The 26006-nt window shown below is 37.7% G+C and overlaps 1 protein-coding gene across 1 annotated transcript in view; it reads left to right on the top strand.

The window, feature by feature from the left end:
- The window catches only part of PCCA (propionyl-CoA carboxylase subunit alpha), a 279424-nt gene that overhangs the window by 86060 nt on the left and 167358 nt on the right, over positions 1–26006 (top strand). The window contains exons 9-12 of the mRNA XM_027443682.3: positions 1954–2032; positions 9979–10081; positions 15981–16075; positions 23471–23621. Coding sequence (XP_027299483.1) covers positions 1954–2032; positions 9979–10081; positions 15981–16075; positions 23471–23621 — 428 coding nt within the window. The remainder of the gene's footprint in view (positions 1–1953; positions 2033–9978; positions 10082–15980; positions 16076–23470; positions 23622–26006) is intronic.

Genomic DNA, 26006 nt, shown 5'->3' with positions numbered 1-26006 from the left:
CTTCTTGCTTAGAAATCATACAGGATATGCTTATTGCTTTATTTCGAGACTGCTAGTTGACTTGTCTAGGAGCATGGTGGTTGCCAGTGATCTGGAAAAACAGCTACAGCAAGGGTAAATTGTTCTTATACAGGTACAACATATGCTGCATTTCATGAAATTGAGATGGACTTCACTGTTCCTGCATGCAGCCTAGAGCTGTTTTGTGCCTTTTTATCTCTCAGACCTGTTGCTTTCTGACTAATCCCATACCCTTTGTGGGCAACATCAGATACTTAGAGGAAAAAGTAGCATACACTCTAACAAGCTTCCTTGAACAGTTCAGTTTGGTCTTAAGGATGTATCTAGTAAGTAGAGATTACTTGAGACTCCAAAGCCTGCAGCTTTATAACCTTTTGGTTACCTGCCTATAGGAAGTTGAGATTTGTGCTTTCGTATGCTTATCTATTACTATTCTACAGCTTTCAGTAACATGAGCACTCTGTGGGATGGGGTTTCACAGCCTAATTACAAGTTATGTAGGAAACCATTTTATTGATTTTTTGGGGGGGGGGGGGGCATTTTTGTTAGTTCATCATTCTTTCATGCTGTTGCTGCTTTCCTGCCTTCCAGTCAACACTGCTCCATTTGCTTCTTATGTATCATGTCTCTCTTGTTTGTGTCCACTTCAGTCTTTTTAAGCAAAAGATTTTCTGCATCTTGTTGTTTTTAAATATCTTTTGAACCTCCTTTTGTTAAAATGTCTTTGCGGAGGAGGCAGTGGTGGGGAAATTTGTCATTGTCACTTGACAGGGTTAGAGTAGATCTATGTTTCAGAAAGCAACTGTACACATTAGTTATGCATATAATAGCACACCTGACCATTTCTATTAGGGAACCTTAATGAAATGTCCCTTTCTGTCCCTAGATCAAAACCTCTTTTAGGAATATATCTTCAATTTGCAAGGACTGATTGGCTTTTCTTGTCAGACCATATCAGCTAGTCTGATGTTTGACAAAACGTTATGATTTTTCATTAAACTTACTGGATGCCAAAGAGGAACATTTCTACAATCCTAGGAATGTCAAAAATTTTCTAATCAGTACCTTAACTTCCAAATTCCCATATACTCATGTGAGAGAAAGGTGAAATTCACTGATGAGAATAAGAAATTGTTTGAGGAAGTTGTTTTGAATTCAAAACATACCATGCTACAAGATGAACAATCATTACTAAATGTGGTTTTAAACTACGTTGGTACTACGCTCAATTTTCAGAAAACTAAGGTCCTGACTCACATACCTGTTAATGTGTCTTGTTCTGAAAGTGAAATACTGCTGGTTATGCACAGTCAGATTTATCATGCTCTCTTTTTTTGGTTACTTGTCAGGTTGGAGAAAATATTTTTGCACATTTTTTATGATAAAAAATAATCTGATATTTATTGTGTAATATCTGAGCAGTACAGCTCAGTGGAGAATCTCTTACTTAAACTGGTCTGCACCAAAAGTGTTGAATTAAATACAGGCTTGTTTACGGAATCTCTTGACTAATAGTTTATGAAGATCTGCTTATTCTTGCTAATAAAATGTTTTCATTTTTAAATTTAATCACAGCGATATCTTAGGAGTAGCAAAGAAACCAAATTTTGTTTCTAAAGAATGTAAGCTTGAAAAGGTCAAGTGCCTTTATTCATAAACCACTTTGTTACTCGGGAATAATTCATTCTGTAGTGTGGCTTTTTTTTTTTCGTATAAATGAAATAGAGAAGACAACCTTTTCTTGGCTTTAGAAATCACTGTACTGACAGCTAAGTCTTGAAAAGAAAAATCTCTCCTCTCTCTCCAAACAAGAAGCATTTTAATAAACGAAGTTATTGTCTCCTGGCATTATTGGACATGTGGTCAGTTGTCATGTTTGTATGACCAACTGATCAAAGTTTGAACTTCTGTCTAATTGTTCCCCGCTGTTAGGCTACCCTGTCATGATCAAGGCCTCAGCAGGTGGTGGTGGGAAAGGCATGAGAATCGCTTGGGATGATGAAGAGACCAGGTGAGATGCTGTCCAAAAGCTTGCCTTGATGAATGCTGCAGTTACCAAAGTCCTATTAAGCCACTGTGAGCTGACAGTTGAGCAGATATGAACTGTTAAACAGAAATTGGGTAGTGCTTGTTTTTCTCCCTTTGGCATAATAAGTGGTAAATTTTGGTAGTTTGCATGTGTGTAATTAAAATTAATTTTTTGCATAAACCTTAAAACACAGTCCACTATTTTGAGTAAAACCAAAAGTAAAAAAAAAAAACAAAAACCAAACCCACATCTGGGCTTGCATTTGCCTTTTTAGCTCAATGATAAATTGTAAATTTGCACTGTAAATAATATTTTGCTATGTCCCTTCCAGAATGCTGATGTACTAATTGTCTGTGTGTTAGGTAGAATGTTTATTGGCCCTGCTTCTCAGACATAAATGCAAACCATTAGCTCTGTTAAAGTTGATAAGACTGATTATTCATGTGTGGAAACGGCGTTTCCAGAATGTGCTCTAATAGCATACTTCTGTGTTTAAAATACTTGCCCGTGCAAAATTGTGCTTTTGCCTGTTTGAAGCCGAGTATCTGTTTAAACACTTTTTTTTTTGTTGTCTTTTAATGCTTGTCTGAATCCTGAACCCTTCAGGATACTACATTACTGACCGGAGATGTTTTACGATACATTCTCCTCTGATATTCTGACAGTGAAGAGCCTGGTTCCAACATCGTGTCACTATTACAAAAACGATCAACCAAAAAACAAAACACTGACGTTGTATGAGTTTTCAAAGATGCATAACAAAAAGAAGATTTAATCTAAAACTAAGTGACTTTTTAAATGCTTCCTACATGAAGGAGAGGGCAGTGCACATGCTGGAATTAGCTTGGAATACAGCTCATGTTGTTGTTTAATTGTTAGTTACTTGTGAGATTTCCTTGATATATTTTGTCCTCTGTATTAAATTGTTGTGTTTTTTCAGTCTTGCCTCAAAACCTGGAAACTGAAAAGAACAAGAAAATGAGTACCTAGCAGTTAAATTCTAGATTTAAAGAAAACATTCTGTGCCTTGCTATCTTTAGCCCGTTCCAATTCAAATCTAAATAGGAAAACAAGGTTTTGCATTTTAGAATGAAAGATCTAGAAAAAACTGCTTTTTTATGAAGATGCTTTGTTCCCATTGCTTTAGAATCCCAAATTACTGCCTTGATCTCATTCAGGCAGCAAGTACATCTGTTGGACTTAAAAGAAAGGCTTTCATTTCTCATTTTGCACAGAAACTGTCAAAGGAGTTTGATTAAAGTACTGTTTAAAAATTGAAAACTTGGTCTAAAAATCATAATTGCTCATTTGTTTCAAAGAAAAGTTGTGGCTGCTGTTTTCACCATGGTCACCTGACAAAATTGATTGATATAGAAACCAACTAAGGATTTTTTTTGTGCATTTAGCATTAATTTAGTGATACCACCTTGACCCAGTGATATTAGTGATGCTTGCCTTCTTTGTTGAAAGCTTTCAGAATACTATTCAGCTTCTTACTATTTGCAAGTGGTGCCCTTCTATAACCTATTTGTTCGCTACATTAGCCTTGTCTTTATAGTATAATTTTATAGAGTTAGTGATCCTAAATCAAGAAGAAATGCCTTTTTTTAGTAGTTACAGGTGGGCACCAATGAAGCTAAGATGTATTTGACAAAATACTTGTTACAGGATGGTAAGTGAGATTTAAAGAACTGAAGATAGAAAAAGATTTATTTGCATTGAAGTGTGAAATAGGGGATTTAGGTTTCTCTTAGTCTGTCTGGAAGAAATAAACACAAAGTTGTAAATGATTTGTTGTATGTGTCCATTAATTGCATTATAGAACTAAGGTTTTTCTGGTTTATGTGACTGAAGAAAGTCTGATTTTTTTTTTGGAAGGTGACTCAACTTGTTAGTGACAAAACAATGTATCTGATAGTTGTAATATCTTATAAAAATTTGCTGACATCACATGCTTTCTCGTTGAATACAGTTCCACGTAATCCTAAAAATTGATTTTCAGCTGCTGGCAGACTAAGGAACCAATATCTGAATCACCTTTTATATATCAGGGTTCATACAGCTGAGATGATTGTGAAGAACTGTTGATAGCATTTTGATGTGAAAACTTGCTTTGGCATTGACATATGAGATTAATTCTAAGTGCTATTTGGGGAGGGGCCGGGGGGGGGAAGCCTTATATAAAATTTATGTTGTTTGGAACATGCTTTTGGATTTTCAGGAAAGCTGAAAAGTTTCCTCATCTTAAATGGCTATACATAATATCAAAAGAAAGTTTAAGTAATATATTATCATAGAATATTCTGAGTCGGAAGGGACCCACAAGGATCATCGAGTCCAACTCTGATGTGACATGGAAATGTTTGTATTGTGTGATGTGGCATGGAAATAACCACTGGAAATGGAAAAGACCTATCTGGTTGACTGAATTCCTGCTGTTACAGAATTATTTGCTATAGTAACTTACTAGTGCTTCATCTTTCACATCTCTTATATAGCCCAGACAATTAACAGTGTTAGATTCCTCTAGCTATTATGATATTCCAGTTCTTATGTCTAAGATTTCTGCCATTTTCATCTAATATTTCTAAATGGAAGTACTAGAACCATTGTTTTAACTTTCTTTTTTTCGTGTGAAACATCTCTTCATGAGCACATGACTGTGGAAGGCTGACATGTTCCCCTCTCTCTCTCTTTGGGTATGGTTGCCTTTATATTTCTTCAGATATGAGTCCCTTCTAAATCTCATTTACCTTGCTTTTCTTCTAAATTTGGGTCAAGTACTAATATGAAATTTTGTGTGCAGTTCAAGCCACTAATCCAGATCTGAAAAGTCTCCCATAGAGGAGGGAGCCAACTAGCTCCCTGAGTAACTCAGTTTACTCTTAAAATCCAGGGTGGCAACTCTGCTGACCTTTTTTCTCATTAAACCAAAAACTCTGAGCTCAGCTATCTCATGATTGCTGTGGCCAGGGCAGCCACCTACCATTGCAGCTTCCACAAGGCCTTCCATATTCTCAAACAGCAGATCTAGGAGGGCAGCTTTCCTCACTGGCTTTCATAAATACTTGTGTCAGGAAATTATCTTCAGCACACTTTGTGAATTTCTCAGACTTGTTTGTCAGTATCATATTCACAGTTCATGTCTGGGAAGTTGGTCGCCCATAAAGATGAGGGCAACTGATCCAGAGATTTATCTTAGTTGCCTATAGAGCAGCTCATCTGTGCTGTTGTCCTGGGTGGGCTGCCAGTAGTAGGCACCCACAACAATATCTACTTTGTTCTGTGTCCCTTTAATCTTCACCTGGAGGCTCATCATCCAAGCAAGGGCTGTGTAGTCTAGTCTCTCCCTTACATACAGTATGACACACCTGCACCTTGCCTGCCATGCCTCTTTCTCCTGAATGGCCTATAGGCCTCCATCCCAGCGCTCCAGTCATGGGACTCATCCCACCATGTCTCACTAATACCAGTGACATTATAGCTCAGGGAATGAACCAAAACTTCCTGTTTGTTCTTCATACTGTGTGTATTGGTACACAAGCATTTTGGATGCATTCCTGAACCCTCAGTGCCTCCTAAAGCGCCACTGTAGATGCTCCCATTAGCCTTGCCACCCTCAGGCAGTGTCATGGCTTGGCTTAACCTCAGTATTTCTAGTGGTGTCCCCTCCCACACTGATCCTAGTTTAAAGGTCTCTCAATCAGTGTTGCCTGGTTATGAGCCAGTGAATGTTTCTTCTATCAAGATGGGAGAATCCTGTTAGGCTCCAGCAGATCTCTCTCAAAGACTCCTCCTTAAGAATAAGCGCCAAAACTTTGGTGGAGGCACCAGTCTTAGAGCCATGCGTTGATGACCTGGGCTTCCTTGTTTCTTTCCACATCTCTCCCCGCTATTGATAGGATTGAGGTAAAAGACTACCCGTGCACTTAAATCTTATAGCCATCTTCCCAGGGTCCCGAATTCCCTTTTGATTTTAGGCTTGTTACAATATTGTAGGTACTTCATTGATGAGCGGGAGTGGGTAATAAGCTGAAGGCTGTACTAAGCTCATAAACCTACTGCTGACATTAACTGCTCCTAGCCCCATGTAGGCAACATGAAGTTCAGTACAGGGTACAACAAGGCAGGGGTAGGAGTCTGTGAGTCCAGACATTTTCTCTATCACTTCTTCGTTGTGGGGAAACTGAAGGCTCTCTTGCTTTCAGTCTGCTTGTAACACTTGCACATATAATAAGTCTGTGGGTATCATGACTTCAAACGGTTTTCTGCAGACTTTAGAAAGGATTTCACTTGAGGGCCCTATCTTCTCTGAAGATCAGATTTTACCTTTGTTTAAAGATCCATCACAATCTTTCCTCAAATATACTTACTAGCTTGTAGGTTTAGGATCAGAGGTCACTATATAGGTACTACTGGTCCTAATTTTTTCTCCATAAATTTATAAATAGAAATTAGTTTTTCTAGTTAATAGCTGCAGCTGCAAACAGCTTTTTTTGGAAATTGACACTGAATTATCTTCTAACAATTATTTTCTGAGGAATTTGGAGCTTTGTGCCCTCCCCTTTGTAAAATTATCAATTTTATTACCCTCCCAAAGCAGTGCATTTAGTCTGTCAGACTGCTCTGCAAAAGTGGGAATGTATGGGATTAGCCTACTAGACCATATGTGGTCTGTACAGGAGAGGTATGGGCTGCAGAACTGTTCAGGTAAAGGGAAGGAGTGAGGCTGGATGAGTGAAAAACAGTGGTTCCTAAAAACATTTTTTAAACACAGGTTTTTATGCCAGTTGCATGTATAAACATTTATGTAAAATACTGTGATTAGATCAATTTTATTTTAAATTTGGAGTTGAGCTGAAGCAAGGGATTATTGTTTTTTGTTTAAACTCAGAGAATATTTGAATATTTTTGGTTGCTTAACTTACCAGTCATATTTTTAGAAGGATTCAATTGTACTAATGATTATAAAACATCTGTTTTTAACTATGTCCTTTCTAATTCTAGCCTCAACAAGAGAAGACTATTTTCTTTTACTACTTCCTGATATTGCAAACTGAAATATTACATAATGATGGCAGTCTTTTATTAGTGTCTGTCTGCCTCCAAAAAAGTGGTTGTTTTAATTAAAGCAGTGATGCTGATCTTGGAGCTGGAGGCAAAAAGTTGGCATGGACTATCCCACTTCAGAAAACCGCAAGAAAGCATGTGGCAAGATCAATAAATGCTTTTGTATGGCTTATACTTCAGTGTGAATAAATGTACTGTAGGATGAGAGGAAAACCTTTAAAGACATCCTGTTCTTCCCCTTATAGAATCATTTATGTTTGAAAGGACCTGGAGAAATTATCTCATCGAGCTTCTTGCTAAGAACTGGGTCAGCACTGAATTTGAAGTAGATTGCTTAGAGATTTGTCTAGTTGGGTCTTGCAGACTTCCAAGGCGTGAGTTTTCACAGCCTCTCCAAAGAGCCTGCCATGTTGATTGGTTCTTTGCAGCCATTTTTCCATTATATCCAGTTGGAAACTCCCCCTTTCAGTTCATGACCACTGTCTCTTTTCTCCTGTGTACTTCAATAAAGAGCACAGCTTCTTTGTCTTGATAAATTCCTCTTTAACTACTGGGAGGCTGCTGTTAGGTTCCCCTGAAGCCTTGTTGTTGTCATCCAGGTCAAAACATGCCTCATCCAGTGAGCCTGTCCTAGTGTGCTCCAACCATTGTACTGGCTCTCCATTGACCTCAGCTCAGCATATTGAAATTATTTTAGCACTAAGAGCTCCAAAACCGGATGCAGTACTTCAAATGTGGTCTAACATGTACTGAATAAAAGGGAATAATTACAGAATAATTTGGTCTACTGGCTATGTAATGGGGGATTAGTCTGTGCAGGACCCTGCATTTTGTTTTTGTGGAACTTTTAAAGATACCTGTAAGCTCGCTCCTCTAGCCTGTCTAGATCTCTCTGAAATGCAGCCTTGCCCTTGAGTATGTTGATGCTCTCAGTTTAGTGTTCTCCATGCATTGGTGGTGGTGCATCCCAGGTCAATGACAATGAGGTTAAACTGGTTCTGAAGTAAATTCTTGGGAAAATTCCCTTGTATTGGATTCCAAGTAGATATGAGCCCACTAACTTTGAGCCTAAGGATCTAGCCAGTTTTTCACCTTAGTTGTGCACATATGTAGACCGTAACGTCCTGCCTTGGAAACAATGGTACTGTGAGAGACCACCAAGGCCTGGCTAAAACTGAAGCAGATACCCACTGTTCTCCTGTAACTAGTAGATATAGTCGTAAAAGATGATCTGATTGGTAAATCCAATCAGTTCTGGATCCCTTTCTTTTGTCTTTTAATAAAGCTTGCTCAGTGACTTTTCCAAGGAATTAAAGTAAGGTGGACCGGATAGTGCTGATTCTTTCACACTCTTCTCAAATATTTGTGCAGTGTTTGTCTTTCTCTAGGCATCTGGGTTTTCTCCTGATCTTCAAAGCCTTTCAGAGTTGACAGAGCAGCCTCCCAATGACATATGCTACCTATCTTACATTTGGTCTTATGGTCTTGTATGGGTCAGTTTCTGAAGAGATTCTTGATTCCATCCTTCTCCATTTCATTACCAGTAATTTTTCTTCTTGAGTCCATTTGTGTTGAAGCTGTCCACAACATCCATCAGAAATGTCTATTTGCTTGTGGTCTTCTGTGTTGCTCTTCCAGCACATGTCAGGGAAGTTAGTTTCCTATAACTAAAATCATAATGACAGAGAACGTATTGGAGACTTTGTTGTGTGAAGACTTTGTCCACTTTCTTAGCTTGAGCACAAACTTACACTTCAGAATTCTTCTTACTGGCCAACTCCTTGATCCAAGTGATCCAAACCCTCTAGCTCTCATCCTCTTCCCTTCCATTTCCTAAGAGATCCCTGTACTTGATCTGCCCTTTCACAAAAAGGGCAACCCTATTCTTTTGCCTCTCCTGAAGATTGGATGGCTGTTCATTGCAACAGGACAGGTGTATGACCTGCTCTACATGGTTATTTTAAGTATGTCCCAAGTTCCCTTCCACTTCCATTCTGGGGCTTGTGCGGCCAGGAGAGTTTTGGGCCTGGTCATAAATGTCATTCCTTGTCACACACGTCATATGCTACTTAAAGAACCTGTAGAAAAGTTCTGTGGAGCCTTTAGTTCCCTGTATTATGATACATTTCACCCCACTGAAAACTGCACAGTAAGTTGTTTGCAAGCAGTTATGTACCATAGGAATAATCTTTCTGCCAGGAAAAATAAAGTCAATGAATATAATACCTTATCTTTACTTGTTTGAGTAATTATGTATGTAAAAGAAAAGAAAGCAGAAGGAAGTTCTTGAAATGTGTGCAGTATAAAACAATTCTACTTTAACATGAGGAAAAAGTAGTAGTACAGCTGCATGTTCTATGAATTGAATTATTGCATCTTCAGGTTATGTGTTCAGTCACTGAATTTGCAAAATATGCAATACTGGATCTGCAGTTTTTTCATCCAGTTGAACTACAACTAACACCTGGCATTCATTCTTTAGCGTTAAGAGGGCTGTATACTTTAAAGAGTAGTGAGCTTCACTTTTACTTCTATATGACGTGTTTATTTTTGTTTACACTCGATTACTGTGTTGCTTCCAAAGAAGAAAATGACAGCAAAGTTATACGAATAATTTTTGTAAATGTTCAGACTTTTTAAACAATTTGAAATCCTTTGCACTTGTTTTCTATGTAATTGAAGAAAATCAAGACATTTTTTTAAAAAAAAATCAAATGCAAATGATAAAACTTGTTTTTTGGATGTGTGTTGTTTGAAAACTGAAAGATAACTTTAATGAATAAATGTTTCTTCTCCTTGTATGATTCAGAATTTATCTTTTAAAATAAAGATTGTTCTTTTTGTTTTGGTTATTTAAGGGAAGGTTTCAGGTTTTCGTCTCAAGAAGCTGCTTCAAGTTTCGGTGATGATCGCTTACTGATAGAAAAGTTCATTGATAACCCTCGCCACATAGAAATCCAGGTTTGTACTCTTATTATTACTTAGTTAAAAAGGTTCAAACTGCTAAACCAATCAAAGTTCACGAAGTGAACATTACAAGCAAGAAGGAAGGCTATGTAGAGTGCCTATGTCTTGCATTCCAGGTTACTCCTTTAGCAGAGCTCTCTAGGGTACCATCACATCTGTTATGATAAAAACCTTGAGTATAGTATTTCCTTAGATTCCTTAAGCTTGGTATGTATAAACAGGTGAACAAAACATCTCAAAACATAACTGTTGCTCTTCTCTGAGGATGGGATAAGATGCCTTTCTGTTTATGACTCAGTCTTAAAAATCGTCCTACTCCAACTTTCCTTCTATGTTTTAACTATAAGTAAAATAGTGTTGGGAAGTTCTTTGGAATAGAGGGTCCTGAACCATCATCAAAACTGAGCTGTTCATTTTTACCTTGATGTATATAAAGATGTAGTCTCATTGTTTGCTGTGTGAAAATAGGAGAGACTTTTGGACAGCTGTGTAGCAAAATATTTCAATCTTTGGGCTTGTTTTGCTCAAGTGAACTGACATAGAACTGTTCTGGTGAGTACAGTCAGTATCACAGGCAAGTTTTACTGAGTCCTTTTATAAGAGTCTCTTCCAAACTTAAAATATTGAAGTAAAACCTGTATCTTGGTTATAGAACAGCATCAAATAAAAAATTGCAGAAATATATCAAACAGTTTTACTAATGTGATTTTTCTGTTTTCCAAAATGATTTCCTTTAGGCCCTCAACTGAGACTAAGAAAACCACAACCCTTCATTTATTTCTCACAAATGATTAAACCCAGAATTTGTGTGTCCTAAAATGATAGTAAAATATTCACGTTCAGAACTGCAACTTTAAAATAATAGTCTTCATGCTAAGAGATAGGTGGTTGGTTTAATACTAATGATACCAAATATTTGTCGTGAAATCAGGTCAAACAACTGCAATACAACAATATAAGTAGACTTTTCAAAGCATACAGATTAGGAACAAGTAATTCAATTTTTCTAATTAAACCATTTAAAAATTGCAGTGATCTTTAGATTTATTTTTTTTTTTTTTTAATTTAGAGGTGATTTTCTTGAGCAGCCTTTTTTTTTTTTTCTTATGAAAGACAAGTTCAGCGATTGTGTTGCATTTTATTTTAGAGGAGAAGAGAAATGTGTTTATAAGTAATTAACATATAGTTTAAGAGACTGTAGTGTCCTTCCACCCTTAGTCTAGTACTTGATAGGCTTGATTAAGTGTTAGGGAATATTGTTTCAAACGCTAGGCTAAAAAAGGCCTATGTTCTTGTGTTTTCCTGTGTCTTGGACCATTGCTCAAACTGCATGGCTATCATGCACAGTGCAGCCTTCCTGTTTTTATTCTCTACCCTTTCTTTAACAGGAAGACGATGAACCATACTCAATTAATTGAAAAAAAATGATTGTAGGCATCTGTCCTGAGGGCTGAAGTTTGAACTCTGGATCCTGATTCCAGTGCTTGAGCACAGCAGAGGATGTAGGAGTTCAAGTGCTGTTATGCTTAACATTTTTCTTGCAAGTTGTAGGTGGTTTTGTCTGTATTTTGGTTTTGTATCTGATGTCTAATGCTGTCTGTGAACTCAGCAGGATGTGTGTCCCATTTTGGGCATGGTTGTTCAAAATCAGATATATTCTCCCTACCTTCTGGATTATGAAAATTTTTATTTTTTATTGGATCTAGCATTGAGCCAGATCTGCTAATGCGAAACAAGACTTGTTTTTGTTGGACAGATTCTTTAACAAAATTACAATCTTAAAATTTGGGATGTATTTGATCTTATGTAGGCAATTAAATTGTGTTTGTCAATAGGCTTAAAATAGTCTATCTTGACAAGAAATTCATAAGCAGTATTTCAGTTTTCTGCAAAAGAAATTTTACTTATTCTTGTCCAAAACATAAACTCGAAGTTGGAGTTTTTTTTTACAGCGAGACCTTCATTTTTTTTGACAGTAGCTCAATAACTTGATGAAACAACAAATTTGATAGTGTAGGATGATTTGTGGGAGAGAAATATTCAACATTTTTTTACTCTGTTAGATACGTGCCCACTCAAACTTGATAGACTTTTTTTTTTTTCCCTATTTCAATTTAGAACTTGTCTATGTGCAGGATAACTTACAGCATATGTGAAATGAAGAAACAATCTGTAAAAATGAAATTCAAACCTCAACCTATTCTCTTCTGAAGGCCAAGGGAAGACATATAGTAAACATTTAGTTTCAGCACTAACCTTCATTGCAAAAGAACTCAGATCACCAGACATTCCTATACTCTCTTGATAGGACCAATAATTTTTGGATACCTGCATCTTTTTTTTTTTTTTTTAAATACATGGCTCATTGTACCTTAAGGCTCACTGTACCTTAATATTCCATTTCTCTTGGTCCTTGCAGACTTGGGTTAAAATTGCAGTATGCTATATAAAAATCCAGTCAGGCTACCAGCTGCAGTGGAAGAAAAGTCTCTTCAGGAAGATTGAAAATACATTTGGAATTAATTTAGAGACTGAAATAAATTTGGCTTATATTTATTTTTGAGATCGGGCTACAAGGCACTGTTAAAAATGCAGTAGAACTGAAACAAGTATGTTAATGTGCTCTAAAGTTGTCTTGAATAAAAACATTTTAAAGTGTGTGCTTTGGCTTGGGATTCTTTTTGTTGTCTTAAAGTTAACCTTTTGTTCTAATCTAAGTCTAAGACACCTCTTAGGTCAGTGGAAAGAGGTATGTACTTCCTCAGAGACAGTCCCACTGCCCTAGAGAATTTGGGATGCTTCATTTTCTGAAAGTGCCCTTTTTTTCTGCTTTGTTTAGAGAGAGCTTCAACACTTTCCTACAGACTCTCTGATGACTTAAGTTAGATAAGGTTTGATTGTTCCATACTTTCATCAGCTGGGGCCAGATTTTGCATTCTGTCTTGGTTCCTTTAGTTTTAAAAAGACTATTACCTTAAAATTAGCACTGTAATTAAGAACAACCAAATATTTTTTGCCTAGATTAAACCATATAGCTATGCCATGTATAATTAATGCCACATAAATTTTTATTATGACTGTACAGTGAGTGTTGTTTTCCCTACACAAACACTTTGATGGTACCTTGTAACAATATCATGGAGTATCATTTTAACTTCATGTTCTAATCAGCTTTAGGACATTGGCCTTGATTCATTTTCAAGCTACTAAATATACAAACAATTTGAGACCAGATGCCAAATATTTATTACGTTAGCAGTAACTTTTAAACAGAACTTTTTTTTAACATTCTCATATAGCTCCAAAGGATTAGTGCTTGAAATTGTTAAATAAGGGGTTTCCTGCGTCTAGCTATAAAACAATCACTTTGTAAAACATGAGAAAAGACTAAAACAATTAACAGGAAAAAAGAGTCCAAATAGACTTTATGCTTGAACTGATTTGAAGTCTTGTTCTCCTGAAATATCTGACATAAAGGATTTGAGTTTAAAGAGTACTTGTAATATCTAATTATTACTTGGCTAAATAGCAGACCTACAACTGGAAATTTATCTGAATCATATAGAAGCAGTTGTGATAAATCATATTTAATTATTTTAGTGTATAGATGTGCATAACATATACTTCTGTTCTAATTGTCCCACAAAGCAGAATATTCTTGTATAGGAATATTAAGATATTTAGCAAAAATGCCTTAGCTGTGACCTACATTTTTAGTGAGACATATACTGGATTTTAACTTCACCTCAGAGATTGATTTGAGTGTTCTGTAAATGTCTTCTGAAACATAATTGATTTATCTTCTGTTTCAGATAATATAAGCAATGAACCCAAAATGGAGTTAAAAGCCTAACTAACTAGTTGTTTCATATTAGTTTGTTCATAATTACATCTTAGCAAATATCCACATCTGTCTCTTTTTGGGCTATATTGCCTGTGAATGCAGTAATACAAATTTTTAAGATACAGGTTGCAGAAATTAAGAAGAATGCAAGAAATGTACTGGGGAAAAAAAAAGTACAAGATGGCCTGAAAAATATTTTATTATTCCATTTGGGGAGGGAGAGAAGAAACACAGAAACTTATTTTTGTTGAAATATTCCAGGATATTTTCTAGTTTGCCTGTTTTGTGAAGTTGTATTCTGTGGGAAGTTGTAGGCTTTGTAATGAAGCAGAACTGCTCACCGGGAATCGTCCTATTTACAGGACAGTGATTTTCCAGCCACGTACCCATGGATGCACTGTTTTAATGATAATAATTAAAAAATTCATCTCCCAAATGAGTTTCTGTAGAACTCCATCGTGTTTAGTTCTGGATTGAGTGATTTAGGACTGACTGGAGTGGGAAGTTGCTTTAGATGCTGTTAGGTTTTCTTTCTCTTTGTGTAGGGGAGCCTGTTACAGAATCTAGCAGTACTGGAGTACTCTGCTTCCTGTTGCTAAAACTTCTGTGGGGCAGGGAAGAGAGTTTTGGGACAAGCTGTAGTTTTGGAAATCCCATAGTTTTGGAAATCCCTTGGTGTCATTCTTGTAGAGCCCTTTTTAAAGGATCTTTCCTCTAGGAAGTTCCATAAACTTATGGGAGCTCAACAAAATTTGTGAGGAAAAGACAAGTCCGATCCCTCAGAGTGCAGAGCACTCTGGGTCTGATGCTGCACAGCGCACGAATCATCTTCATGAGATCAGCGCCTCATTTCCAGTTGCATCTACCCAGATTATTCACGCATTAGGAAGCATTGGTGTCATAGATGCAGGAATTCATCTTGCTTAGTGCCGTACTCTCTCTGTGGTGCTAAAAGGAATAATAAATAATACAGGGTCTTTGTCACAAATGTAAGCAGATATGGTTGAGTTCACACAGTTTGAGGACGATTGTCTCCATTTTTTTTTATCTTGTCTGTTTTCAGTGTAGAACTGCACTGTTAAAGAATGAAGCATGAATATTGGCACAGGTTCCCGCAGATCAGAGCAGGAAGATAGAAGAAAATGGATTAGAGGGAAAAATTTATAAGGAAGAAGGGAGCAGGTGTGGTCTGCAAGGAAAGAAATTGTTCCAAGAATAAGTACATAGGGTATAACATCACAGATCGGAAGAAGTCTACTTGAATCTTCAGATCCAGTCTCCTGCTATTGCAAATAACTGTACTGTACAGAAGAATTCATAAAGTTCCTTTTCTTACTTTTCCTTACAGTTTGAACTTGCAGAATCAGTTCTGCTACACTGAACTTGTGTTTTTCTTAACATGTAATTTAGGTAGTTGGATCTAGATGTTTGTATGTTTAACTCTTTCGTGGTCTGAAGCTGCAGTCAACTGTAGTTGACTCCTGAATTTTGAGAAAATCCTTGGAAATCCTACTACCTTAGTTTTTAAGTTTCTTCCTCGTTAAGCACAGGATGCTCAGCCTACTAAGAAAAACCCTTTAGCTGTTGTTTCTGAAAGCTTTTGTCTGCAACTCATGAGCTAAATTTGACATGCCTGGAGATCTTACTTTCCTTTGTTGACAAGAAATAATGCTTAACAACACACTTCTTGGTATTTCATTATGCAGTACAATTTTAGAGGCTTGAAAATACATTTTTTTTTTCTTGTTTCAGTCTTATGATTTCTTTTCCCTTCTGAACTTCTTGGGGGCTTCTCACAAGAAGTGAGTGCTCTTTTCCATATACAGACTATAGAGAGGCATTAAAATAATTCTGTTTAGAATTTGAAGTAGCATTCAACTAATATTTCATATATAATTGATTTTCTATACTAGCATTTTTTCCCCAATTTTAATTTCTAGATTGGAAAAAAATAAAATTAGAGTAATTGAGTGCTATTGAATAGCAGTATAATGTCAAAAGGTCGTTTGTATGCATATGTTAGTTAATAGCAGCATGTCATTGTTTCAGGTGTTGGCAGATAAACATGGCAATGCCTTGTGGTTGAATGAAAGAGAGTGCTCTATTCAAAGAAGAAACCAAAAAGTTGTGGAGGAAGCACCAAGGTATGTATACTGCACTCCATACAGCTTCATAGTTACTGAAAACATTTTCAGAAAGCTCCTGATTTTATTATACAATTACAAGTCAAGTTATTCTTTTTAAAAAATGCCAAGAAAATAAATGGTATGTTTTAGTATATTACAGTCATTTTGAATGTAATGCAGCTTTAATGTACTTTAGAGAGTGGTTTGACCTTGCTTCATTAAGTCATTCTGTAAGAAGAAAAATGGTGGTTTATTAGAAATATTTTCTTTCATGATCTTGTATAAAATAGAAGTGAATCTTACTAATCAAATACATGGAGCATATGAGATGGCTTGCTTATTACATCTGAGATAGTTTTCTTTTACGTTGCTAGTCAGCTTTTGGATTTAAGAGTCAAATAAAAAATGAAATATCTTTAGGAATGGTTAACTGGACATTTGACTGTTATAGTAATTTTTAGATGGCCTGATAATGCAGTTTATTTTTATTTTGAATTGAATATTAAGTTCTAAGTACTCTGCACCACTTTTAGTGCCTCTCATGGGAGTGAGCTATGGGTGTAGGTGTCCAGTAATGCTTAAACAGCTCCTGTTGCTTCCTGTAGTGCTTGTGGATTTCTCAGAAGCATTATGCCTAGGAATCTGACTGTGTTTTTGTTTGGGCAATGTGTAGGCTTCATGTCACAATGTAATACCTGTGTGTATATCTGTATAACCAAGCACTTGAGAGGAGAGTCTTTTGCTGCCCCAGTACCTCTAGGCTGCTGCCTGCTACTACTGCCTGCTCATACTCCATGCCTGTGGTGAATTAAAAGGAGCGATACGTCTTTCTGTCACCAGCCAACTGTGATTAGAGTGTTTCTTTCATCAGAAATACCAGCCTTTTAACTTACTTGGTCTTCTCTGTTGGAGTTGCCAGTAAGTTTTTTCATCCCTTCCTATAACTCTACAAAAGAGCGGGGGCAAGCCAATAGCTTCCAAAAGTTGGCATGAAAATTTTTCTTTCTCATAGCTGCTGAATGTTTTAGACTTTGCCAGACCATTATTGAAAGCCTTATCTGACTTATAGCTGCTTGCAGTTGTCTGCAGAATCCATTTATTTACAAACAGTTCCAAGAACATTGCAGGTAAGCAAGGCAGTAACTTCTGTCAGACGCTGTAGAGACCCTAAAGCCTTCAGTTAAATGTTCCAAATAATGACACAACTTCTCTTGTACAACTGGGTGGAGGAAGTATGCTGTCCTCACTAGTTTGTTTGTTTTTTTTTTTTCCCCCTCCTATTTTGTATGTTAGCTGCTATTAAGAATGTGGAGCTAGTTGAAGCCTTTTTTTTTTTTTTTTTTTTTTTTCCCCCTGCATGATGCTGAGGAGATGGGAATGTTGTGGGCTAAGATGTTTATTTTTATTTTGTATGATGTAGGGCTTTTGACTCTGGCCTCTTCTCAGACCTCTTTTGATTCTCTTCCTGCCTATGGTGGCTTTTTCTGAAGTGCCTAGCTGATTTTGACAGACAGATTGTTGGGGTCCGTTTAGCTTTGAAAATAATCTTTATGATTTTGCTAAACAAAGCTAAGTCTGCAGCTGTTGAACTTGTCCTAATGGGGTCATCTCATGTTCGAATCTGAGGTTTCCATAGGGAAGTTGTCTTGTTTTAAAAAAAAACAAAATGACAACAAAATACTCATCTGTTGAGGAGAGAAAGCTCTTTAGTTCGCAACGTGATGAGCTTACTGTATTCAAGGGATTCATGGTGGGTCAATCCCTTGTTCTCAGATGGGAGACCAACAAGCCTTGCTCTTTCTCTTTTACCATGGTCAGTTGTCCTACTTTGTTCTGGGAAGCATGGACAGTAAGAACATCACCGTTTTTTTAGTTAGTGCTGGTTGTAGACTTCTCAGCACTTTTTGGGAGCTGGGCAGAACTTCTGGTGCCTTGCAACAGTTTTGTCTTAGCCTTTAGCTTCAAACCTTTTGGGAAGATGCTGTTGACTTTTCATGTCACCACACAGGCTGAAATTTAAACAGATGAGCAACATTTAATTGCTGTTGTTCCTTAGATCAATTTTTGTTCCTGCTCTGCCCAAACTCTCTCTGTTCGTTTTCAGAGAGAGTTGCTATAAGGCAGTGTACTTTGGCAAGACAGAAAAAGACAACAGCCTAGCATTTTGTCTGGTAGAGCAATTAAGAAGGGAGTCTTTACCATGTGGAGAAACAATGCTCATAAAGCTTATGAGAAAATCCACTGATCCCTTATAATCAATCTAAAATAAATTGATCAACAGAATGTAAATGTTCAAGAATCTTAGTTGACTTTGTGTTGTATAACTGGAGCTCAAAGGATCGTTCTTAACCTCCCCTTTGATTAGAGCAGGTGTCCTTTCTAACTGTTTCAGGACCTGATAAGCTTTTTATCTTTTGCCTCACCGCTTGGGTGAAGGAATGCCCAGCTGTTCAGAAGCATGTGGCTATTTGTTTCTTTGATGTCCAAAGTTAGATTTTAACAATTTTTTCTATTCTTGCGTTCAGATTGGCTATTCACTCAGCTATCGTCAACGACTTTCCTCCAAAGTATCTTGAATGGCGTTATGGAGAAGTGCCATGTGAAGGCTCTTCCACTCGCTGTGATCATCCAGCACTATGCTTTGCTGTGGTAGTCAAAGAGATCAAACGTTTGATCCCCCATGGACTGCCATTTAAGTATCATATCTCAAAGTGCTTAACATTGGGACACTCAGACACTGGGTGTAACCTTCCCTCTACATTTTCAGGACTCTACTGTTCAAGTAATGGTGGAACAGCACCCTGCCGTTGTGTTCTCTGCTGTCGTGTAAGATCTGCATTATAATTCACCACGAGCAAATTCTCAAAACTTGCTAGCTGCCTGCTTATTCTCCTTGGTTGTCTCTACTTCTCTTTGGAGATCTGAGGTGATGCCACATCCTTTGGTTTGAATCTTAGCAGACAAGACCTTCAGAATGAAGTTATTCTTATGACACGCTCTCAACTGTTTCCCAAAATTTCCATGAGTTTTATCTCAGACAGGAAATAATTTTCTTAGTTTTTTTTTCTTCCTAGCCATATACGTTCAGAGTTGTGGTTGACTTAGCTATCATAGACATTAGTTTTGCACTGTCTTTTTAAATTGAGGGATGCTCTTTCAATTTCAGTTCAAAGGACAGAAATGTTTTTTTATTTTATTTTTTCTGCCTGTGACAGAAAGATCTAAGAGACAGATTTCAAAAGGGAGGTTATTTTACCAGTAAGTGACTGCACTGGAATGCAAGTAAAACAGTTAAACTCTTCTTGTGACCTTTTTGGCATGCACCATTGTTAGCTTCTCGGAGGAATGTTTCTGTCCCTGGAAGGTGCACAGACAGCAACTTCTTTCACTTTATGTAAGCACTAAGCTTTCTCCATGAAGCCAAGTTACTTCAGGATCATATTCCAGATCAACTGCCAAGGTGCTATGTGAAGTCACCAACAAGTCGAATGAGTGTACATAGACAAGAACTTAGTGAAAAAGTATGTCATTGCTCTGTACTGTATGTACAAGTTCTCCTTAGAGTTGTGCTCCATGCATATGTGCCAGAACCACATTTCCTGTCACTCTGTCCACAAAGCCTTGAAGGATTCTGGGCCAAGGGAAGCTGTGAGCCTGTTCTGTTTGTGTCTCTGTACATGAGACATGTATTGGGTGTATTTTTTTTTGTCTAAGCTGAGCAGTAAATTTCCACCGACAATGCAATTGTGCTTTTCAAAATACTTGGCTTTATCTGAGTGAAGGTGATGAAGGTATTTTGGGAAGCATTATCTGGTGAACTGGAGGTGGAGAGGTAGCGTTTTGTCCATGTGGTCACCTCTCTGGATGTAGAAACAATAGAACAAAACAACTGGATTGTCTTTGATCAACTTTACAATCACTTGAAGAAGGTCTTGTGAGTGAAATGTCAGGTCTGATCTTATTTGTTCTTTCTGGTGCTTTTATCCTGTGAATCCTTTTTATTTTGCAGCCTTCATGCTGCCATTGGAGCTATTTGGTGGGAAGAATAACAGTGTATGTGTGAGGAAAAGAGTTGAAGTCAGGTTGAAAATGCTTCTTTTTCAAGGGATGTCTAATTAGACTGGAGAAAGTTTATTTCATTTGCATAAGGTGAGTGGTTAAAGAATGGAGAAACAATATATATGAAAGGTAAAGCAGCAGAGGGGAATAGGAAAACTTCAGTTAATTAACCTACCTGATTGCAGGGATATTCCAGTCATTTTAGAGCATAAAGCTTAACCACATGGCAGAGATCAAGTTTAGCAGTGTGACAGCTCTCTATTCCATTCTTTGGCTACAGCGGGAGGTGAACAGAGAGATCTCAGACATACATTTAACAAACATAGGGAGACACCACTGTAATAAAAGGGAGTAACTGTCTTTCATCCATATGAGAAGTAATAATGGTTATTCTAGAAATAGAATATGAAGGCAATATTGAAAAGGTTCTGTTCTTCATAAGCCACTCATTGACCTTTCATGATCAAAACCCTGAATTGAATTATAAGTTAATGTCTTTGTGTAATGTTATCTCCTTATTGAATCAAAATAAGAAATATTATGAAACTCTTTTATGTTACCAGCACCTATTTTTGATAGGTATGACGGTTTTGCCCTTTTTTTCCCCTTCTGATCTAGCATAGGATCTGCTGATAGCATTCCTGTGATCTGTCTTGACTTCCTTTTCCTGTTGACCCAGTTGTCGCCAAGTAGGAATTTTTTTCTAAAATTCTGAAACTGCCTGTCTTACTGTCCAACTAAATCCACGCCTGTGACACTGGCTGGATTTAGGGTGTGAAGTAGCACTTTTCCCTTGAAGGAAAGTTTTCCATTGTCTTATCATTTTACCTAGGTATCTCCTTGCTTTTTGTATCACGTCAGACACAGTTTGTTGTGGCAGAAGTCTCTATCTCTTTTGTGACTTTCCAGTCTTAGTGAAAAACCTCAGAGGATGTACTAAAAGACAAGTCCAGACCCAGCAACAGCTTCTGTTTGGGTGTAGTCCTGGGCCCCAGGTGGAGTTTCATGGATATTGATGGAGCTGCTTCAGATATGTGGAGGCTTCCAATTGGTCCTTTCCAAAATTGGGACCCGCTTTTGAAGACACCTCAATCATAGAATATCCAAATTGGAAGGGACCTACAAGGATTGTTGAGTCCAACTTCTGGGTCCCCAAAGACCACCCTGAAAAAAACACTCAGACCCTATGTCTGAGAGAATTGTCCAAATGCTTCTTGAACTCCAGCAGGCTTGGTGTTGTGACCACTGCCCTGGGGAGCTTGTTCCAGTGCCCGACCACCCTCTGGGTGGAGAAACCTTTTCCTGATACCCAGTCTGAACCTCCTGTCTTGCAGCTTCAAGCTGTTCCCTTGGGTCCTATTGCTGGTCACGAGAGAGCAGAGATCAGTGCCTGCTTCTCTGCTCCCCCTTGTGAGAAAGTTGTAGACCGCGATGAGTTCTGCCCTCAGTCTCCTGACTTCTGTCTTCTCCAGGAACAATCCAAGTGACTTCAGCTGCTCCTCATACATCTTCCTCTATAGACACTTTACCATCTTTGTAGCCTTCCTTTGGACACTCTTTAATTGTTTTATGTCTTTTTTTATATTGTGGCACTCAAAACTGCACATAGTACTCAAGGTGAGGATGCACCAGTGCAGAGTAGAGTGGGACGATTCCTTCCCTCAGCCAGATAGCAATGCTGTTCTTGGTGGACCCCAGGGTACAGGTGGCCCTCCAGGCCACCAAGTCACACTGCTGGCTCGTGTTCAGCTTGCTGTTGACTAAAACTCCAGATCCCTCTCTGCAGGGCTGATCATCCCCCAGCCTGTACCTATAATCATTGTTGCCTCTTCCTAGGTGCAGAATTCAGTACTTGCTCTTGTTAAACTTCATATTGTTGGTGATTGCCCAGCTCTCCAACCTGTCTACATCTCTCTGAAAAGCCACACCACCCTTGACGAAGTCAACAGCTCCACGCAATTTGGTACCATCCACAAACTTTCTCAAAAAATCTTCAAGTCCTACATACAAATCATTTATGAAAAAGTTGAAGATGACTGGTCCTAAAATGGAGCCCTGGGGAACCCCACTAGTGACAGGTTGCCAGCTTGATGTAATGCCATTTACAAGAACCCAAATATATAACAATTTGGTATGAGCAATACATAACATTTGGTATTGTGGCCTTTTCATTTTAAACAGTAACTTAGAATAAACAGTAACTTAGAGGTAAGGTAGAAGTGACTTCCCATTCCTTTACAAAAGTGTTTTCTAAATGAGAGCTGAGTTGCACGCCAAATGTAAATCACCACAGAAATATGATAGGCATATTGATAAGTTCCTATAAAATGAACTACTGCATGCTGTCTCTTGTTGAAGGTCAGTGCATCGGAGTGAAGGGCAGCCAGTTCCAGAGCTTTGATGGAAAGCCACAGAAATTTCTGTAGCTGTAAATTTACAAACTGTGCAGGTTCATCTAAATCCAAATTTGCAGTATAGAGGAGAGGAATGAGCAGAGTGTGTATCCTCCTAAGTCTTTCAATGCATTTGACCAGTGAAAGTGGTGTATTGAGCTCCTGGATAGAGAAGGGTTGCAATTTGGACAGCATTCCCAGGTGATCCCCAGGATGGTAGCAGAGCTGCTCTTTGCGTGCCTGTAGGTCATGTCCATACTTTCTGGAAAGGAATGAATTGCAATTAACAGATGTGGATAACTAGTCTTCAGTTTACAGGTAAACCTGAGAGAGGAGATACAGCATGAGGAGGTTTGTCCTGGCATCAGTGATTGGGTTTTCGCTAACGTAACGAATACATAATTTTTCTTTGCTGCAATTTTGCTGTCAGTGGAAGCTCAAATAAATACTTCATGAACTTCCAGAATTTATCGATTACAAAGAATATCAATAAAACCAACATGCTGTTTTAATTTTGAGTCAGAAAACAAATTTTCCTTAGACCTCTTGACATGTATTTTGGCAGTCATGTTTCTATTGGATGGTATCTTTTCTTAACAGCTTCATTGTGGCTCTTTATTTTTTAGTTACTATTTTTTGAAAATAGGTATGCCTTCTAAAATGTCATGGATTTGTATGTATTTATTTTCATTTAACTTGAATTTTTATAGATCTTAGTGTTCTAAAAAAGTTCTGCTATGTTTTAGAGAATACTGTTATTCATCATGAATTTCTTGTACTTTAGTGGTAACTGTGAAGTATGCAGTGTATCTATTTAGGTGTAATATAAAGGTAACTTTTGACTGTTTTGACATGTTATCATAACTTAAATAATGATACTGTCTTCTGGTGGTAGTTTAAGCAGAAAAATAAATAGTACATTTTTTTTTAATTAAAGAGAGACATTGTTTCTGTATTGTAGCACTTTTCTAGACCCTGAAACTCGAAGAGCAATGGGAGAACAAGCAGTAGCTCTTGCCAAAGCAGTAAAATATTCCTCTGCTGGAACAGTAGAATTCCTTGTGGACTCCAGTAAGAATTTCTACTTCTTGGAAATGAATACTAGACTTCAGGTAAGAAAAACAGCTCTTCAGATTCAGAAAAAGTGTTATTTAAAAAAACAGAACATAACCTCCTTCCATACTTAGGGGTCTGCTCCTGCAAAGACTTGCACATAACTAACTTGACGGATGTGAACACTTCCAACTGAACTTAAAAGATCTGCTCACTTAAGTAAGCCTGTGTATACAAGACTTTGCAGCCCTGAGCTCTTGTAGAGCACTCAAGTAAGCATTCAGGGGTTTTTTTACTCTTTGTTACACTTGACCTAAAGACCTTTCAAGAGGTCACTGTTAAGTGCCACTGTGAGCACACAGTAAGTGACTGGCCACTGTGCTCTGATGCTTTTCCCCACTGGTTCCCCACTCAAGTTTCTTTTCTATTTTTTATACCTTTATGCCTTTATGATTGCTTGCTGGGTATCTCTAGGACTGTGATTAAAACTGTGTGTGTATATCAGAAATAAAAACACTGGCAATGCGCATGTGATTGAAATGGTGAATGGAATGTAACTGTGTAAAAAGAGTGCTGACGTGGTGTAGGACTTTTGTACCAGCTCATGGAATCAGTAGTAGATGTGAATCCCACATGGGTGGGCAGACAGTTTCATGGACTCCTCTCTCCCTTATTTGACTGTAGTAATGCATTTCTGGTCATGATCTAAGAAAGTAGGCAAACAACTTGGAAGTCTGGATGTCACGCTCTGAAACAGCAAGAAAGTCCAATTTGCAAGCAAGTGAACACCGTCTTTATCTTCCTTCTTTCACTTTGTCAAATTATGCCAGACGTACTGAAATTTAGAATCAAGCAATAGAGTAATTAGCTTATTTTTCTTTCTTAGCTACGTTTCATTAGGGCTGTGTCCTGTCTGCTGCTTGTACCTGTGGGCAATAATAGAGAGAGCACAAAGAGATGCTTGTGATTCTGACATCTTTGGATGACTTTGTAAAATGGCTGGGCAAATGTATGTTTTGGGTAAATAAACAAGAGGGGATTGGGGCCCCAAGGAGTACGGGTTTTAAAAACAGCCTGTTGTAGAGAGGGAAGACTGCTGGTAAAATTTGCCTTGCTTTGCAGTGCAGCAGTGTTTTCGGAATTACTCATGACAGTTGTATTTTACTTACACTGTGGTGGTTTTACTCAGCTGGGCAGCTGAACTCCACCACAACCTCTGTCTTACTCACACACTTCAAAGGGAAAGGAGGAGAAAATGCAATGAAAAAGGCTCAAGGGTTGAGATAAGGATGGGGAGATCACTTAATTATCATCATGGGCACAACAGACTCAACATAGGGAGATTAATAAAATCTAAACCCTTGCTATATAAACGCAGTATAGTACTTTTGCTAGCAGTTTATTTGCCTGATTGTTAATTGCTTTGTATAGCTCATTAAAACATTATGAAAAATTTATCATAACACATTTTTTATGCTTTTCCCAAACTTGTAGCTTTTCCCAAAATTGTAGAGAACAATTTTCAAAGGCTCTCCACACTCTTGTGTACATAGAAGAAAATATATGATTTTCTGTTTAACCCACCTGGAGTCCCAAACCATTTCCTTGCTATAATACATCATTGGCTATCAATTCCTAAATGGAAACAGTGGTGAAGGATCCTTGAAGTTGATTTGATTTTCAATTTTTTTTTAAAGATGTTATCTTAGCTGTTTTGTGTTGTCTCTCCCCCACCTGCCTTAATGCGTGGTGGTAAGAATGTTCACAGTCCCAAGCCTCAAACTTGCTTAATTGTAGAGGTCTCCACATACACAGTAAGAAAGCTTTCACAATTCCATCTTTCAGGACTTTAAAGACTCCTTTTGCTATATAGCCTAAGCACTTTGACAATCCCCTATAATAGCAGACTCATTCTTTCCAACTCTTAAAGAAATTTACTAATCTTAAATTACAGTACTTGTGTAGATATTCTTTAATTCTTCTATCCTGACTGTGTATTGTCTCTAATTAGCATTTCAGCTAGAGGCTGCAGAGCAGTAATTTTCTCTGATTCTTCCCCAGGCTTACCCAATTGATCTGTCACTTCTTCCAGGTCTCAAGCTTTGCTTTCTGTGCAGCTAACAGTTATGCAACTAACATCTTGTTGCTCCCTTCTATTAAGAGCCAAACTTAGAAACTCTAATGAAGCTTGCTGTCCAGATTTAACTTCATAACCAGGAGTGTCTGCAGATGTCCCTGTATTGCTTTATCTTTCCCCTTTTCCATCCCTGAGATGTGAACAGTGACTAACAGGCTTACTTGCCATATTTCAGCTAAGTACTCAACAGTTGGAAGAACTTCTTAAATGATAGACATCTTATGTGTAAATGATGCTCCTAAGGTCTTTGTCAGCGTGCATTACAGACACAGCTGCCTGTCAGCATCATCAAAATGTTTCTACTGTA

The sequence above is a fragment of the Anas platyrhynchos genome, chromosome 1 (genome assembly GCF_047663525.1).
Source record: "Anas platyrhynchos isolate ZD024472 breed Pekin duck chromosome 1, IASCAAS_PekinDuck_T2T, whole genome shotgun sequence".
Taxonomy (NCBI): domain Eukaryota; kingdom Metazoa; phylum Chordata; class Aves; order Anseriformes; family Anatidae; genus Anas; species Anas platyrhynchos.
Note: the sequence above shows the minus strand (reverse complement) of the source record. Positions and strands in the feature narration are given on the sequence as shown.